This window comes from Crocuta crocuta, unplaced genomic scaffold, assembly GCF_008692635.1.
Source record: "Crocuta crocuta isolate KB4526 unplaced genomic scaffold, BGI_CrCroc_1.0 scaffold69, whole genome shotgun sequence".
Classification (NCBI taxonomy): Eukaryota; Metazoa; Chordata; class Mammalia; order Carnivora; family Hyaenidae; genus Crocuta; species Crocuta crocuta.
In genome coordinates, this window is record NW_027551576.1 from 988946 (window position 1) to 1005091 (window position 16146).

The following is a 16146-nucleotide window of genomic DNA, read 5'->3' on the forward strand; positions in this document are numbered from 1 at the left end:
GGGGGAGAGGCCATCAGACCCAAAAGGGGTAAACACTGGCAAGCCGTGCCTGGGGTTGGCAGGGGCTCTCTGTGCACTCGGGGCACTGCCAAACAGCTCATCGTCTGTTCCTTCACTTATCTGTCTCCAAGTACCGACCCCAGGGCCGAGGCCTGTGCTTCGCGTAGGTGGGGAGAAACAAGGAGACAAAAATCTCTATGCTCACAGTCTGGCAAGGGAGACAGGTGCAGAACGAGCCACACAGGAGTCACACACAGGAGCCAGTATGGAACAATTTCCAAGACATAGGTGCAAAATGGTATGTGTACACGGACCATCTCTCTCTCTCTTTTTTTTTTAATGTTTTTTATTTATTTCTGAGAGAGAGAAAGAGAGAGACAGTGCGAGCAGGGGAGGGTCAGAGAGAGAGAGGGAGACACAGAATCCGAAACCGGCTCCAGGCTCCGAGTTAGTGGTCAGCACAGAGCCCGATGCGGGGCTCGAACCCACGAACTGTGAGATCATGACCTGAGCCGAAGTCGGACGCTTAACCGACTGAGCCACCCAGGCGCCCCTACATGGACTATCTCAAGTCAGAGCTGTTGTTCCTAGAAAGAACTAGGAGCCTTAGGGTCGGGAGAGGAAATCATGTTTTGTATTCCTTGGATTCGCTACTGCCTATATGGACTACCTTTTCAAAAAAAAGGTTTTTTTCGAGGAAGTTTTTTTTTTTTTATATTTTTATTTATTTCTAGGAGAGAGAGAGAGAGAGAGACAGTGTGAACAGGGGAGGGGGGGAGGGTCAGAGAGAGAGGGAGTCACAGACTGAAACAGGCTCCAGGCTCTGAGCTGGCAGTCAGCACAGAGCCCGACGCGGGGCTCGAACCCACGAACCGCGAGATCATGACCTAAGCGAAAGCCAGACGCTTAACCGACTAAGCCACCCAGGCGCCCCTCGAGGAAGTTTTTTAAAAATTCAAAGAACTGGAGTGCTAGAGGTAGGTCAAGGTGTTGTGGCACATAAAAGAGCAATTTTCTGCAAGCAATCTGCAAAGGCATTTTGGTGGAGCTAAGAGGAGATCGGTGCTTTGAAGGATGAGTCAGTTTGCCAAGGGAAAAGGAGGAACATGTGCGAAGGCCCAGAGACCAGCAAGGATCCTGTGTGGGCCTAGAGGGAGGCTAAGGTGCTTGTGGGGCTGGTAAATGCAGCAGTGAGGAAGGGGAATGGCTGAGGAAACTGGAGAGGGGCGGTGGGGCTGTGTCACCAAGGACCAAACTACTTGGAATCGATCTTGTGCGAAACAGGAGCCAGAAGACGCCTGGGAACAGGCCTGTGTCACATCTGATCACAACAGCTGGGCTATGGAAGAGTTCTCCCAAACACCCATCTGTATTTTCTACATTTCCTTTAATGGAGCCCGTTTTATTTACATCATAAGAAACCTAACTTTTACATATTAAAGAAAGAAAAAAAGTCACTCTGGAGGCAGGGAGTATTAAGANTACCCCGCCCCTGCTCGCATTCTCTCTCTCTCTCAAAAATACATAGATATTTTTTAAAAATTAAAAAAAAAAAAAAGCAGAGGTGATGGAGATGTTGGTACAAAGGACAGCCTCACTGAAGCAGATCCCGTAGGATGTATGTGGCGATCATTTGGATGGGGTAGAGCGGAAACAATGCAAGAAAGCTAAGAATTAGAGCCAGGGTGTCTGGGTGGGTTAATGCGGCAGATAGGATGCTGGGCAGGCTGGGGGAAGGAAGATGATACATGACTTTGGAATCTTTGACTCTGAGGCACCCCTGAGCCCTCTAGCTCAGCTAAGGCCCAGGGTTTCTACCTTGTAATGTTCAGCCTCATCTTCTGGCGGTTTTAGTAGTTCTTCTAGCGTGCGTACCTCCTCACTGGTAATATCAGCACAGTAGGGCTCCACTGAGGCCCAGAACCTGCAGGGAGAAGCAGATCCTGAATGGGAACCTCCTGTCCCACCAGCCTCAGTCCCAGACCCCGCCACAGCCTCTACGAGCTGAATCCAAAGGCCCCTCTATAGTCTCTGGCCCGGAACCTGTTGGGCGCATCGTTCTTGGGGATCCGTGGCACGTCAATTGGGTCATCAGTGAATTCATATTCCTGGATCTTGGGCTGAAGGTTTTTGGATTTGGGCCGCCCGGGGCCAGGGCCCGGCCCATGTCCCGCCTTCCCTTCCAGTTTCTGCTTCTTCGGCTTCCCATGTTTGGGGGGAGCTCCGAGCTCGTGGTCTCGACCCAGCTTCAGGAATCGGCGATCACCTTTCTTATCCTGCCAGTCCGTGAGGATCTGAAATTTACAGACACTGTCACTCAGTGTCACTCAGGGGGAGAAGGGAAATCAGAGGACAATTCTTCCTCCTAGGGAAGAATTAGGACCTAGAACTTGAGAAGATTCCAAGGTCTTTTAATTTACCCATCTCCTGTTTAGTAAACTCCTACCCATCCTTCAAAATTCAGCCCCTTTTCTGTGCCAGCCTCACAGAACTTTATTCATACACTTCTCACCACTCCACTCATTTGTCTGTACTGATTCACCTCTGTATCGCCCAAGCCACTCACAGGGCTTATAGGTCAAATAATCATGCCCCAGAGCACGTTAGCACTGGAAACCGCCGGTGGGAACTTTCGGGGGAATTTGCAAACAAGCCTCCCAGCAAACCTTCACTTCAAATTTCACCACAACTGGGAAGCCTTCTTGGCATCAGTTACCCAGCTTCTTAAAAGCCATAATGCCACTGATTATGCTGCAGCCCTGCTCGCTTCAGTGCTTCACTGCGCTTCCAGGGACCGTGAGTTAACTCTTCAGCCTCTGAGCTCCAAATAAAAAGGCCCCTTTGTCCTCTCTGAGTCTCTGTACTTTGTACCTCCACTGCAGGCCCAGTTGTGTTGTTTGATCAACCCGGAAGGAACAGCATACCTTGTCTTTTCAACTAGGCTGTAAGCTACTGGAGCCCAGGAAACTCATCTTAACTATCTCTGTTCCCCAGGATCTGGCATAGCATAGCATCTGGCACACGGGGCTCAGGGGATATTTACATTGTCAACAGAAATAATCAGAGTAGTACCAAATAACATTTGAAATACTTAGTGTCCGACACCGAATGCGGTTTTGCAAAAAATCTCTCTTTCAATCCTCAGAAAAGCTCTGAGGTAGCTCCTATTATTCAGCCCAGTTTGCAGATTTGGAACCGATGCTCAGAGATAGGAGGCAACTGTCCCAAAATCACACAGTTAGGAAACCGCAACACTAGCGAGTGCTTAGGCCAGGAGTTAGGCCAGGCCTCCTCAATCCCTAGTACTTCTAATTGTAACCAGCATCACCTGGTATTTGTCTGACCTCCCTCTCCCTTTAATTGGCAAACTCCCTGAAGACCAGCAGTGTCCTAAAAATTACCTCTCTCTAATGACTGGTGCCCAAAACATAACGGGGGTCGGGGGTCAGTAAACTAGAAGTCTTGAAAGTTATGAGGATCGTGCATTCTTGTGTATTCTTACATGTCACACGAGCCCAGTTCAGGTCTCTCCTTACCCCTCGAAGCTCCTGTCCCNCCTCAGCGGGCGGGGCTGATTCAATGACCCATCCCATAACTTGTCACAGTCCACCCCTGGTGATATCCTCTCTGTAGGGTATCACCTGGGTTTCAGCCTCGAGAACCCGTAGGCGCCGGCTGGCAGAGGAAAGGAGGGTCTCAAGCTCCAGCTGCAGAGTGTCCAGCTCCTCAATGCCGATGCCATCATCCTCAGAGCGGGCTAGCACTGCCGTGTAGCGTGGACAAACCTTCAGGTGGTCCACAGACTTGAAGTCATGGAACTGCAAAGGGCAGTCCTTCAGTTCACTCATGGCCCAGGATACGGGACCCTGTGGAACTGGAGAGAAGAGAGCCATGGATAGAAGATAAAATGGGACGAGAAAAGTCTAAGAGCTCCCTCCTTCTAGGGACAGTCTCAAGGGGAAAGCTAGGCTTCAGTACCCTACTGACAAGGTTGACGGCACAGCTCCTACTCACAGCTCTTACCGTGCATTAAGCCAAGGGCAGACGTTTTACTGGTTTCTCAAAAATTCTCACCCAACCCCATGAGCAGGGACAATGGTGATCTACACTTTACAGATAAGGAAACTCAGACTCTAAGGATTTTACCTGCCCAAGTTTACCAAGATGCAACCTGAAGCCAGGTAGTTTTGAGTCTGTGTCACAAATTACCGTGATATACTATGCCCTGTCTTCCTGATGCTCTTCTGTTCTCCTCCCGGGTTCTGCTAAGCCCCTGAGCTCCAAACATCCCATTCTCACAACGTTAATGTTCTCTGTGCCTCCCAGCCTCTCTGTCTCACTCCTTCCCATCTTTATCCCTTCTCTTTGCCCCTGACAGTGGTTAAGAAGGTGGGCTAGTAAGGAGCTAGCCTAGGTGGCTCAGTTCCTTGAGCTTCTGACTTCAGCTCAGGTCGTGATCTGAGTGTTTGTGGGTTTGAGCCCCAGGGCAGGCTCTGTGCTGACAGCTTGGAGCCTGGAGCCCGTTTCCGAGTCTGTGTCTCTCTTTTTGCCCCTCCCCTTCTCGTGCTCTGTCTCTCTCTTAAAAGTAAACGTTAAAAAAAAATCAGAAAAAAGAATGTGGGCTGGTAAGCCAGACATACCTGGGTTCAAGCCCAGCTTTTTACCACCATCTCATTTTCATTTAAGTAGCTCTGAATATGTTATTTAACCTTCCCGAGTTTCGATTTTCCCATCTACAAAACGGGGCCAAAAGAAATCTGAATGCTTCCCCATAAGAAGTCTGAATCTATAAAGTGGGGATCACAATAGTACCTACCTCCCCGGGATGTTCTGTGGATTAAGAGAGGATGCTCGTCAAGAGCCCAGCTCAGTGCCTGGCACAGAAGTGCGCCTGTTTAATGTCTGGCCCCTCCCGTGGGTCGCCCCAGTGACTCGCCTTCAGGGTCCCCGTCCTCCAGGGACCCCCTAACGCGGCCCCTGCCCCCTCTACCTCCTCACTGCAGCCTCCTGCAGGCTCCTACGGCCCCCAGGCCGCGGGAGGGGTTGGGGAGTTCCGGTTGGTGGGAGCAACCGCCCCGGAACTGGCTAGGGGCGGGCCCCCTGCAGAGGACGCGCGGGTGGGAGACGCGAGGGAGAGCCCAGTGTGGCTTGCGGGGAAGGGTTTGCAGGCCANCAGGTAGGAGGGGCCCAGAGAAAAGATAGGGGCGCGGAACCGGAAGGAACGAAGAGCTCCTCTGCCTCGCCTTGTCCTAATATGGTGCCCAACCTGAGGCCGGGCTGCACCATTGCCTGACTATGGGGAAAGACAGTAGCACAGACGACAAGAAGGCCAAAGTCACAAGCGAGAGCGGCATGCATAGTGGGGTAGGCTGGCGTATGGACCTGAAGCTTCAGGAGTCTAAAAATACCGAGACAGTCCTAGCGGAGAAGCTTCCGAAGGATCGAGCGCTCCTAGGCTCCCCCTTCTCCGCTCGGAGCAGAGGTGGTACCGTCCGGAAGTCCGGGCGGAGACCGAGGCTGCGCTTCTCGCGAAAGGGCTGGCGGCGCGGGGCTGGCCACTTCCGCACTTCCGCTTTCCGGCCCAGCCAGCGCCCGCGATGGTGAGAGAGCCGGGCCCCGGGCCAGGGACCCCCCGCTGATTTGCCTCAAAGCTCGGGGTCTCGGGGAGACGCGGCTTTGCAGCGGAGAGGGCCGGGGCCGAGGGATGCTGCCGGGTGTGGGGGCGTGATGAGGCTGGGAGAAGGAGGGCGGGGCGGGAGCCGAAGTGAGGAAGGGGCGAGCGGGGGACGCCCTCGTAGGAAGCAGGCCTTGCGGCCCCATGGTCTGGCTTTCGATGCAGGTAGGGAATTGGGAGGCATGGAGGACGCCGGAAGTGGGGCTGGTGGTAGCGCCTCGAAGACACGTAGTAGGCCTCATTGCCCATAGTAGGGGAGCTGAGGCAGGGAGTAGGGCCGTCTCCTCACCTACAGTAGAACTTCCCTGAATACACTGTCCTGTTCTCTCGTGCCTGCTTGACCCGCAGTTTCTCAAAGGAAGCGTCTACACTTGCTTATCCCACTCTTCTTACCCCCTGCTTTGCTCCTACACCACCGAAGTATTTCTTTTCTGCTGCCGCCGCCCAGACCTCTTCCTGGTCCGAGCTCAACCCGTATTAATCTTAACTGTAGTGCGTTAGCTCTGATACTATGGATCCCTCCCTTCCTGGAAATCCTCGCTTTTGATAAATGTGGGTGTTCCTGGGAGTCGAGGCTGGCTCGCCACCTCCCTCCTTACAGGTTTCCTAGTGGTACCTGTCTAGTTTCTTGGGTTTGGTGACCTTGTGTGTTCTGGTGACAGTTGAATCTGCCTTCCTCGCCCTCTCTCAAGGTTTGCCTGCATATCTTGATGACCCCTTCACATTAGACCTCCAGATCAAAGGCCGTTTTTTGTCCTAAACTTGCTTTTCTTCCTGTGTTGCTTGTCGTGGCTCTGTGTCTTCTTACCTCAGCTAGAAACCTGGATCTCCTTTTTTCCCCTAATTGAGGCCACACCTCGTGGATTTTCTGAAAGTCAACTTTATTGAGGTATTACATGAGAATGCGTTGCATTTGTAAGAGGGCAGGGGTCATGGGGCTTGCCGGCTAGAAATCATCCTTCTAGATTTATCAATTTTGACAAACACAGTCATGTGAGTACTAAATCAAGATAACAGAATGCTTCCTCAGAAAACTCCCTCAAGTCCCTCTCGTATCAGTCCTATCTTCTCATTCCAGCAACCAGTGGTTTTTTTTTCTCCTATAGTTTTGCCTTTTCTGTATTGTCATATAAAAGGAGTTCTTCAGTGTGTGGACCTTTTAACGTGGCTTCTTAACATAATGCATTTGAGATTCATCCATGTTGCGTGTATCCGTAGTTTTTCCTTTTTATTGCTGAGTGGTGTTGCGTCAAATGGGTGACCCCTGGTTTGTTGGGAGGTGTTTTTTTATTCCATTATCCTCTACGTCTTAGGTCAGTCCAATTCTTGGGAGGACTCTGTACTTGTCCTTTCTGCCACCCCAGTCCGGGCTGTCATCAGTGCTCCTTGAATAACCCTCTCTGGTGTTTGTCTCACTTCCCTCTCCAGTCCCTTCTCTGCAGAGCCCCCATGTAACTGCAGTCGTGTAACTTCCTCCTCAGAAAGCCCCAACAGTTCCTTACACCTAAAAGAAAGGCTAAGCTCAACAGTCTGCCATTTGACATTACCCACGAATCTCTAGTCTACCATTGCAGCCTCATCTGCCAAATCTAAAATGCTCCCCGTAGGGGCACCTGGGTGGCTGTCAGTTCAGCAACCCTTGATTTCAGGCTTGTGAGTTCAAGCCCCACGTTGGGCTCCATGCTGGGCATGAAGCCCACTTACTTAGAAAAAGTGCTATGTGTATACAGCAACACTGTACTCCTCACTGTTTCTATACTCATCACTATTTCTGGAACTCTTAATGCCCTTTTGCCTTATTCTAACCTTGTTTATGTTATTTTCCATAATACTGTTTAGAAAAGGAGTAAGATACCGCATATGTTAGGTACTGAGCAAGGTGCAAGGAAGGTAGATTTCAATAAAAGACCAGGAAGCTTAAAGTCTAGTGGAGAAGACCTCACCTTATGAAGTAAATATAAAGGATGCGTCACTGTAGATATAATAAATGCTCTGAAGGGGGAAGTCGAGAGAGGCCTCTCTAAGGCCTTCCCTGAATAAGCCAAAATCTAAGGGCTGGCATAGGTCAAGAGACAGGCGGGGGGCGCCTGCAGAGAGATAGATCAGCATGGTAAAGCCCGGAGGTGAGCAAGAACTTAGTTAATACAAGGAACTGAAGAGAGGCCAGTGTAGGTAGAAGCTGATCCCTCTACTGGGAATGTCCTTAGTCTACTTTGCCTTCTTGTAAAATCATTCTAATCCTATGTTCATCTTCACCTCCAAACCAGTTTCTTCTGGAAATATAATTTGTGAGTCTAATTATGTCACATTTCATCCTTCTTTATATCATAGTCACCATTTCTATCTCCACTATCTAGTGGAGCCATTTAAAGGTAGAGATTGCCTTTATTTTTTATTTTTCCCCCCACCCCTAAAGGTAGAGGCGGTCTTTAAAGTCTTAGCATTTAGATCCGTGCCTGGCACACAGTAGACCTCTATTGTCGGCTCAGAAGACAGACTGAAGGACCGTCCTTCACCTGTACGCCTCTCGACCAGCGTTTCTCAACCTCAGCCCTGTTTGGAGTTGAATAATTCTTTTTTGTGCATTGTAGGATGCTCAGCAGTATGCCTGGGCCATCCTCGTTGCCAGTAGCTCTCCCACTCCACCCCCAGTCCTGCCAGTGAAAAATGTCCTGACATTGCTGAATGTCTCCTGGCAAGAAAAATGGTCCCCTGTTGAGAACCACTGCTCTAGACTTAGGATGAAAGGCACCTTGAAGGCCTAGTCTGTTTTGCTCACTGTGGTGTCTGAAAGCCAGGTACTGTCAGTACCGCCTGGCTCCTGTGTAGCCAGAGTGGGGGGCCGGTGGGCTCGCTGAGACCGATTCTGACCCTCCCTTGGGTGTTTTCCTACAGACTGCCACTCTCCGCCCCTACCTGAGTGCCGTGCGGGCCACGCTGCAGGCCGCCCTCTGCCTGGAGAATTTCTCCTCCCAAGTGGTGGAACGACACAACAAGCCCGAGGTGGAAGTCAGGTAGGGCAGAGAGAGGTCAGGGCGGGGGTGGCGGGTTCAGCCCCAGACGTGGCAGTTTCTGGAGGCTGCCACAGATTCGCACCCCGGTGCTGGAGGCAGCTGCCGCCTGCTTATTTTGTCTTGTGGCCAGATGAACAGCAGCTCCCCGTGCACGGTTCGGAAAACAGGGTCAGTGGGTTGGCGGGACAAAGCCCGGGGGCGGAGCTCATCCGGAACCGAGATGGCTTGGCACCAGGTGTGAGTTCCCAGCGGGGCTGTTGGTGAAGGATCTCGTGTGGCAGTAGTGAACCCAGTTGAAGGAGAGGGTGGAGAATTCTGTTATCTGAGATCCCGTCTCCATCCTTCTGTAATTTAAAGATCAAGGGGTGTTTTTTCCCTGCCTCCGTGGACTCTCTCCTCCTCTATCCCAAGTATCCCGTGTTTTGGGTTATTTTCTCTTACCTGGTTTATAGTTTGTTAAATAAATTATTCTGTTTCCCCTTAAAGTTTAGCCCGAGTCGTATCTAACTGAGATAAGCGGTGTTACCACACCACGTTGAAATGATTTGAATTTAAACGTACTGACAGGATATCCGCATGTGTCATGTTGTTCTCCTTACCCTGTGTTTTCCACCAGGCATCTTAATTACCAGTACACACGACTGCAGGTTCAGAGGCATCAAAATGGGAACTGAGCTGAGAGGGGACTTAATGCTGAATAAGTGAATCATTGACAGTTAAAGCGAGGCCGAACTGTGTTTGCTTGTAGCTTGCCCATTTATCCCTAAGGCAGCCCCTCTCCTCTCACTCCCTAAATGGTATGTGGGTTTGCCTGTAGTTAATTGAAATGAGAGCTGTCGTTTGTAAAGCTCTTACCATGTGCCCCGCACTCTGTTAGACAATTGACCCTTTTTGATCTCTCTCAATCCTCGCCAGTGAAATAGGAATCAGTCATTTACAGATGAGGAAATTGAGATTCCAACAGGGTAACTTGTCCAAGGAAAGTAACAGAGGAGGCTGGATGTCAAAACCTTTTCGCCCCGACTCCAGAGCCTTGCTCCTTCTGTGGGAGAACACGCTCGCTGGCCCCCATCTTGGAGCACCCCTGCTTGTGAGTCGAGTCTCCTCTTCCTTGGACTCTATGGTCTCAGATAGAGATTCCAGGACCTGCTGTGGGGTCTCCCTGAGCATTCTGTTCCTCTATAGTACAGACACTTCTGTGACATTGTGTTTTCAGGAGTAGCAAAGAGCTCCTGTTACAACCTGTGACCATCAGCAGGAATGAGAAGGAAAAGGTTCTGATTGAGGGCTCCATCAACTCTGTCCGGGTCAGCATTGCTGTGAAACAGGTGAGCTCACCACTGAGCCCCTGCCTCCTCGGGAGGCCAGGGAGCCTCATCTAAGAGATCATTGTTCAGAGTGCAAGGAGACCCAGACTCTCTCTTCTTGACCGCACCCAGGGAATGATTTGCCAAATTGAGCAGGTCAGTAGAGTAGACAGAGCAACCCTGTCTTCTAGGCCTTGTTCTGGATTAGAAGTCAGGAAACGTAGCAGCCAAGGCCGTGACCAGTTTAGTGTCACGTCAAGAATCATTTATAAGGAAGGGAGAATAAATCCATTTCAGAAAAGTAAATAGTACCGGTATCAATTTGATAGCTATAACCTCTGAAACAGAGATGTAGGATAAAGAACACAGTGTCGTTTCTTATCTTTCTCAGGTGATGTTTCACAAACATCTGATATCCCTCCCACCCCCATAGTTGTTGCCATGTTTATGTTTCCCCTGGCCAGTTACTCGCTTAATGGATTTCCTTAAATTGACTTACTTTTCATTTACTTAAATTTGTTTGAAAAGGAAACTTTATGTGATAATAGAAAATCATTTGCCAAGTAGAGGGAAGTCTAAAAAAATAAGTTCAGTGAAAGAAAAACGAAGCTGTTATTCAGACGAGACACTGTTGCCTACAGAAAGCTCTGTCCTTGGGGCCCGCTCTGTTAAAAAGCGAGATCAACAACTAGCTGCAAAATTCTTCCATGAGATACAGTGAGAATTCAGCAGAGAAAAACATTGGGGATTATTTGATGTTTATTGCTATTAAAGCAGAGATCACCTAAGTTTAACTCTGGTAACCCCAGAGGGTATATATCACAGACTTTGGAAAAGGCAACCCTGGTGAAATGGGCAAAGGAGAGGCAGCTCTGAATGTAGGTATGACTTCTGGAAGGAGCGGATAAAAACCTCGGGTTTGCCAGAATTCCCTCCCTGGAGTGGGCGAAGGTGAGACTGGTAACGCCCTGTCACGTTGAAGAGGCTCTAACGTGATAGACATTCAGTTGGCAACCAGGTGCCCCATAGTTCAGGCAGCGCTGTTCTCCGTGCCAAACCCCACTGCTTGCAGCGGGCCCAGGGGAAACTGAGGCCAGAAGACCAGGCTACAGGTTTCTGTTGGCCCAGGATGTCACATTAAGGAGACCTATTTGTCCTTCCCTCTTACTAGGCTGATGAGATTGAGAAGATCTTATGCCATAAGTTCATGCGCTTCATGATGATGCGAGCAGAGAACTTCTTTATCCTTCGAAGGAAACCAGTGGAGGTGAGACCGTACAAGCCACATGTTCATAATACCCAAGGTTCTTCCACCAAGTCCACTGTCACTGGCCAGGGATTGTTCACAGAACCACGATTGCTTCTCCAGCTGCAGGACAACCACTGCCCGAGTGGAGAGTGGGCCTTCATTTCGGCGGGAGTGGGAGGAAGGGGGGATCAGGAGCTTAAGAGAAGTTGGGTCTGCCTCGACCCTGGAAAAGGCAAAAAAATAAGAGATGCGTGGCTCATCTTCCCGGAGCCTTAACGGCAGGAAGGCCACGATGAATCAGATCCTCTCTAAGCTCTGCCACCACCTGAATCATTGCCTCTCAGGACCACAGTTGACATTGGCCCCGTTGTTGCCTGACTTTGTACTTGAGTGCTTTCCACAGACTCCCCGCCAGATCAACTTAAAACATCCCCAGTGATTGAGCAACTACCACGCAGAGCAGCATGTACCGTCAGATGTGTTGGCCGACCTCGTCCTCATCCTGAGCTAAATCTAGATCTAGCTCCTAGATGTAGCCTCTGCGGCCACCCAGAGCAAATAAGATGGCTCCTCCACACCCACCCAGTCCCATCCTTATCCCGTAGCATCTCTTCTGTTTGATTAGATTCTTCTGTTACAAGATTTCAAGTTCCTTCACTCTCCCGTGACTCATTCTGCATGCAGCTGTCTGTACCACAGGTAGTTTTCCAGGGATGCCTGACAGACACAGAATTCTCACCCGGGGTCAGTTCCTTGGACGCAGCGTAGCGGGGTCAGTTCCTTGGACGCAGCATAGACACTAGCAGAGCTGGTGGGCTGCTGCCCGAAGGGCATGCGACTTGGGAGGAGATCGCAGCCAGTAGCAAGCGTAAAGCTCAGTGACCTTAGAGGACACAGTTAACTAAGTGCCCTGGAAAGCTAATTCTCTCATGTTTTTTCTCTTCCTCCTTCCTACTGGCTTCCTTCCCCAGGGATACGACATCAGTTTTCTGATCACCAACTTCCACACAGAGCAGATGTACAAACACAAGTTGGTGGACTTTGTGATCCACTTCATGGAGGAGATTGACAAGGAAATCAGCGAGATGAAGCTGTCGGTCAATGCTCGTGCGCGCATCGTGGCCGAGGAGTTCCTCAAGAATGTAAGTGGGAGGGCTTACTGGTGTCCCCACACAGGTGGGAGGTGCCGTAGGCTGAGAGCTTAGAATCTGGTGGTAAAGTGGTGCCAGCGGTGGGTATTTCTGAGGCCTCTAAGACCCTCTGGTGGGTGGCACATCAGCCAGGTACCTTGGGGCTGGGGGGACCTGAGGGTCATCTTTGGGAGCCGCAGGGCGTTTTCTGTATTTGAGTGCCTCCAGGACACCTCTCTCAGTCGCTCGTGGAGACTTAGACGCTCCTTTCTACAGCTCGAAATGTACACAGGCCTTTTCTGTATCTAGTTCAAACCCCAAGTGAGGCAAGTTAAATCCACATGGGAATTTTCCAAGAATATAGGGCAGTTAATCATAGCGTAATTCTACTTCTCAGACAGACTTAAATATTTTCCTTCAGTGTCTGTTTCTCACGCTTACAGTCCTCACGTTTCAGCCTGTTCTCCATTACTTTCATGGCTTTAGTCCTTCAGGTCTCTCTTCAGTTGTTTGTGTCTTCCTAACTGACTGAGAAGACTGCAGCCCTCCGAAGAGGAGGAATTGTTTACACTGATGAGCTGATGACACAGTTGCTCTAATTTAGATATTCGAGATTTCCTGCCTTTTTTTTTGTTTCTTTTTCTAAACAGTCTTTGGTTTGTTGACATGTTCTGCTCAGAGTCAACTATGATCCCTAGATGGTAGATTTAAGTGTTTACTCCTACCAGCGCGTACAGATCCAGCCCAGAAGGAGTTCAGATTCCTAAAAATGGAAATTACGCCTGCTTCCCCTGGGCCTTAATTATACCGAGGGCAGCCAGTGTACAAAGTAGCTGTACTGTGCACGCAGGGTAGCGTGCTTGTTCAGATCACACAGGCTGTGGAGTCCCACCACCTTTGTGTGAGTCTCGCTTTGCTGCCTGCTTGGGCGTGTTCCTGGACCTCTCAACAAAGCCCCAGTTTCCTCAGCTGTGAAACGAGACCGTTAACATGTACCTCTCAGGATGGTTGAGCATTAAATGAGAAAATGTATACAGAGCAGATCACCTGGTAACTAGTAAGCTTTTCAGGTACTGTTGCACCAGAGTTTTATGGCCAAGGCACCACGAAGCCTCTAGATGCAACTACGAAAGAAAATAATTCTTGTCCCGATTTATTATTTGGCTCATTCCTTCAAGAGTCATTTAATTATGAAAACTGCATTTTCATTGTTTAATCCCTGAAACCTTTTTTGAGTCAGGTGTCCCCCCTATTTTATAGATGAATAAACCGGGCTTTGGGAGTCAGATCACCTACCCAGGGCCCTCAGCTAGTAAGACGAGGAACTGGGACTTGCAGCTTGCTTTTCAGATTGAAAAATCAAAGATAGCACCATGACACTTGGCAGGGGTCACATACTCAAGTGCATGCAGGGGTGAGGCAGGTGATGCACGCGAGTGAAGTGGGCTGCTGGGAACCTGGTAAGCATATCCCTCGTCTCAAGAGGATCACTACCACGGAGCTCCTGCCCATTATGGTTCCATCTTCTGGCTTTTCAAAAGAATCCCCAAGTCTGGATTCATATGCAACACCTTGGATATTTTCAAGGTTGTAAATCGCTCATATCTTTTTAAAAATACTTTATGGGCCAGACATTGCTCATTATTGGGCTGGGTTCAGTTTGTGGGCTGTTGGTCCACTGCTTCTGGTCTGTAAAATGTCCAGGGCCGTTCTGGGCACCATTAGGGATACTTGAGGTCAGAAAACATTTCAAGGGCCCGTTATGGTTGGAGATCCACCCAGAGCTTGACACAAAGTACCAGATCCTGGGTCCCTCTGCTCTTGGCGCTCTCCATGCTCACGCACTTGCATGTAGGCCCCTCATCTCTAAAGAAGGCAACTTCAGTTCACCAAGCAAGGCGTAGCAACAGCTCTGTAGCAGCCTCCATGACAGGGCTAAGGGGAGCTGGGGAAAAGCCCACCTTGCCCTTAATTTCTCTGCCTTGTTCAGTGTTGGGTTTAAGGCTAGTGCCCTGAAGGTCACTGCTGAAGGCTGGCTGAATTAGAAAGCGCACGCCCCCAAGGTGTCCTGGGACCCAACCCTTTCGCTCAGAAATCTGAGCACAGTGGCATCTCTCAGATCGGCGCACCTCCCCAGAGCAGGCCTGCCCAGATACGTGCTGTAATAACCACCATTCGCTGCCTCTTGGTTCTCTTGACAGTTTTAAACCATCTGACTGGATCTTGAGGCCTTCCCCCTCAGACTCCCCCGTGTCTCTGCAAAGGCATCCTGGAGATACTCCCTAGAGCGGCGGCGGCGGCGGCGGCGGCGGCAGCAGCAAGCAGCGGCGGCAGAGCGGGGGAGCTGGGTCTGGGTGGGCACGAGATGCGGGAGGTGGGTGGTGTGCTTGCGAGCTGGGCAACAAAGCAGCAGTGGACCTGCCCCAAGGCCACAGGTGCCTGGTCAGGCTGGCTTCTGATGTTCAGTCCCCTGGGCTGGGACAGATTTTTTTTAACGTCTTGAAACTTAAATTCTGTGCTTGTAGGAGACTGAAACCTTTTTGTCTTTTTTTTTTTTTTTTCCTTTTTTTTAAACAAACAACCTCCACCTCCAGTGGCTGTGACTGGTCCCAGTGATTGTACCATATTGGTCGCTGTGGGTCTGGGCGGGCCTGGAGCCAGAAGGCGACTATTGTCCCCCTTCCCTAATTACCCCCTCGCCAAGCCCCAGGTGGGGAGGGAGGGAGGGGAGGAGGAAGGTTTCATACTCCAGTTCCTTTCTCTTGCTCTCTTATTCCTGAGCCTCCTTGGGCCCAGTAGAAGTTGTGGGGACCCTCTGCCAGCTTCCTGAGCTCTACCTGAAGATGGCCACCCCGCACTGGTTGAGGACAAGGGCTGAACTGGTGGCCATCAGCCATGTCTAGGAGCTGGGCCCTAAAAGCCAGGTACCTCTGGCCACAGGGGCCACTTTGTGCCCTCCCAGTTGAGAGGGGCCACTGTTGCGCCTTGTCTGTCAGTGCAGTGCCTGTGCTACAGGTGGAGGGGGGAGTCCCCCAGAGCTTCCTGAGCTGGGGCGCTCCCGCCTGCTCTGGCTCCTCTGCTCCCACGCTCGCTGTACCTTTTCTTATTCTGGTGAATCCTCCCTGCTCCCCTGATTAAAGTCTCTTCTTGCCCCTTTGGGGCTGCATGAGGTCTGTGCACTGTGTGTATGAAAGGAGGGGAGGTGGGGCTTTTTTTTCCCAAGACCACATAGCTAGTAGTTGGGCCCGGGGGTCCCCATCAGAGGTAGTCTCCTGATTGGTTTCTGACGTTCTCTGTGCCAAGGGCCCCGACCCAGACCCTGTTATATAGTCCAAGCACCATTCATTTCTGAAACCACTCTCTGCCTATATAGAGCTTTGGTCCTTTTCATATAAAGAGCTCAGTTGGGCTAAAAGGTAACCTCAGAGAGACAATAATTCTATGTTATGACTAAGGAAACCGGTTTCTTGCGATGTAGCAGCTTGCCCAAATCTCCCAGCTAGTGAGCAAGAGGGTAGAGTTCAAAACCAAGGCTTCTGCCTCTATCTGTAATCGCTAGCCACATGTGGCTGTTTAACTTATTACAGTTAAATAACGCTTAAAATTCACTGACTCAGTCCCACCAGAGACATTTCAGGTGCTCAGTAACTACCAATGATTACTTCCTACCATGTCAGAGAGTATGTGTGTGACATTTCCATTATCGGAGAAAGTTCTGTCGGACAGCACTAGACTTTGGTGACTCCTTGAAGTTAAAAAACAACAAACACTG

General features: G+C 50.3%; 2 protein-coding genes across 3 annotated transcripts in view; one reads left to right on the forward strand and one right to left on the reverse strand.

Moving 5' to 3' along the window:
* The window catches only part of TADA3 (transcriptional adaptor 3), a 12137-nt gene extending 6972 nt beyond the window's left edge, over positions 1-5165 (reverse strand). Inside the window, exons 1-4 of the mRNA XM_077751471.1 lie at positions 4817-5165; positions 3642-3874; positions 2044-2294; positions 1805-1924 (exon numbers count right to left, since the gene is read on the reverse strand). Coding sequence (XP_077607597.1) covers positions 1805-1924; positions 2044-2294; positions 3642-3848 — 578 coding nt within the window. The 5' untranslated portion in view covers positions 3849-3874; positions 4817-5165. The remainder of the gene's footprint in view (positions 1-1804; positions 1925-2043; positions 2295-3641; positions 3875-4816) is intronic.
* Positions 5166-5493: 328 nt separating this feature from the next.
* On the forward strand, positions 5494-15543 carry ARPC4 (actin related protein 2/3 complex subunit 4). 2 transcript variants are annotated; one of them, XM_077751470.1, is made up of 6 exons: positions 5494-5600; positions 8570-8688; positions 9905-10016; positions 11167-11262; positions 12216-12386; positions 14576-15543. In XM_077751470.1, exons 1-6 carry the CDS (start codon positions 5598-5600, stop codon positions 14579-14581), a joined length of 507 nt encoding a protein of 168 aa, XP_077607596.1. In that variant the 5' UTR covers positions 5494-5597; the 3' UTR covers positions 14582-15543. The 2 variants fall into 2 exon arrangements, with proteins under 2 accessions (XP_077607596.1, XP_077607595.1); XM_077751469.1 differs by lacking the exon at positions 5494-5600 and adding an exon at positions 5783-5839.
* The last annotated feature ends 603 nt before the right edge of the window (positions 15544-16146 follow it).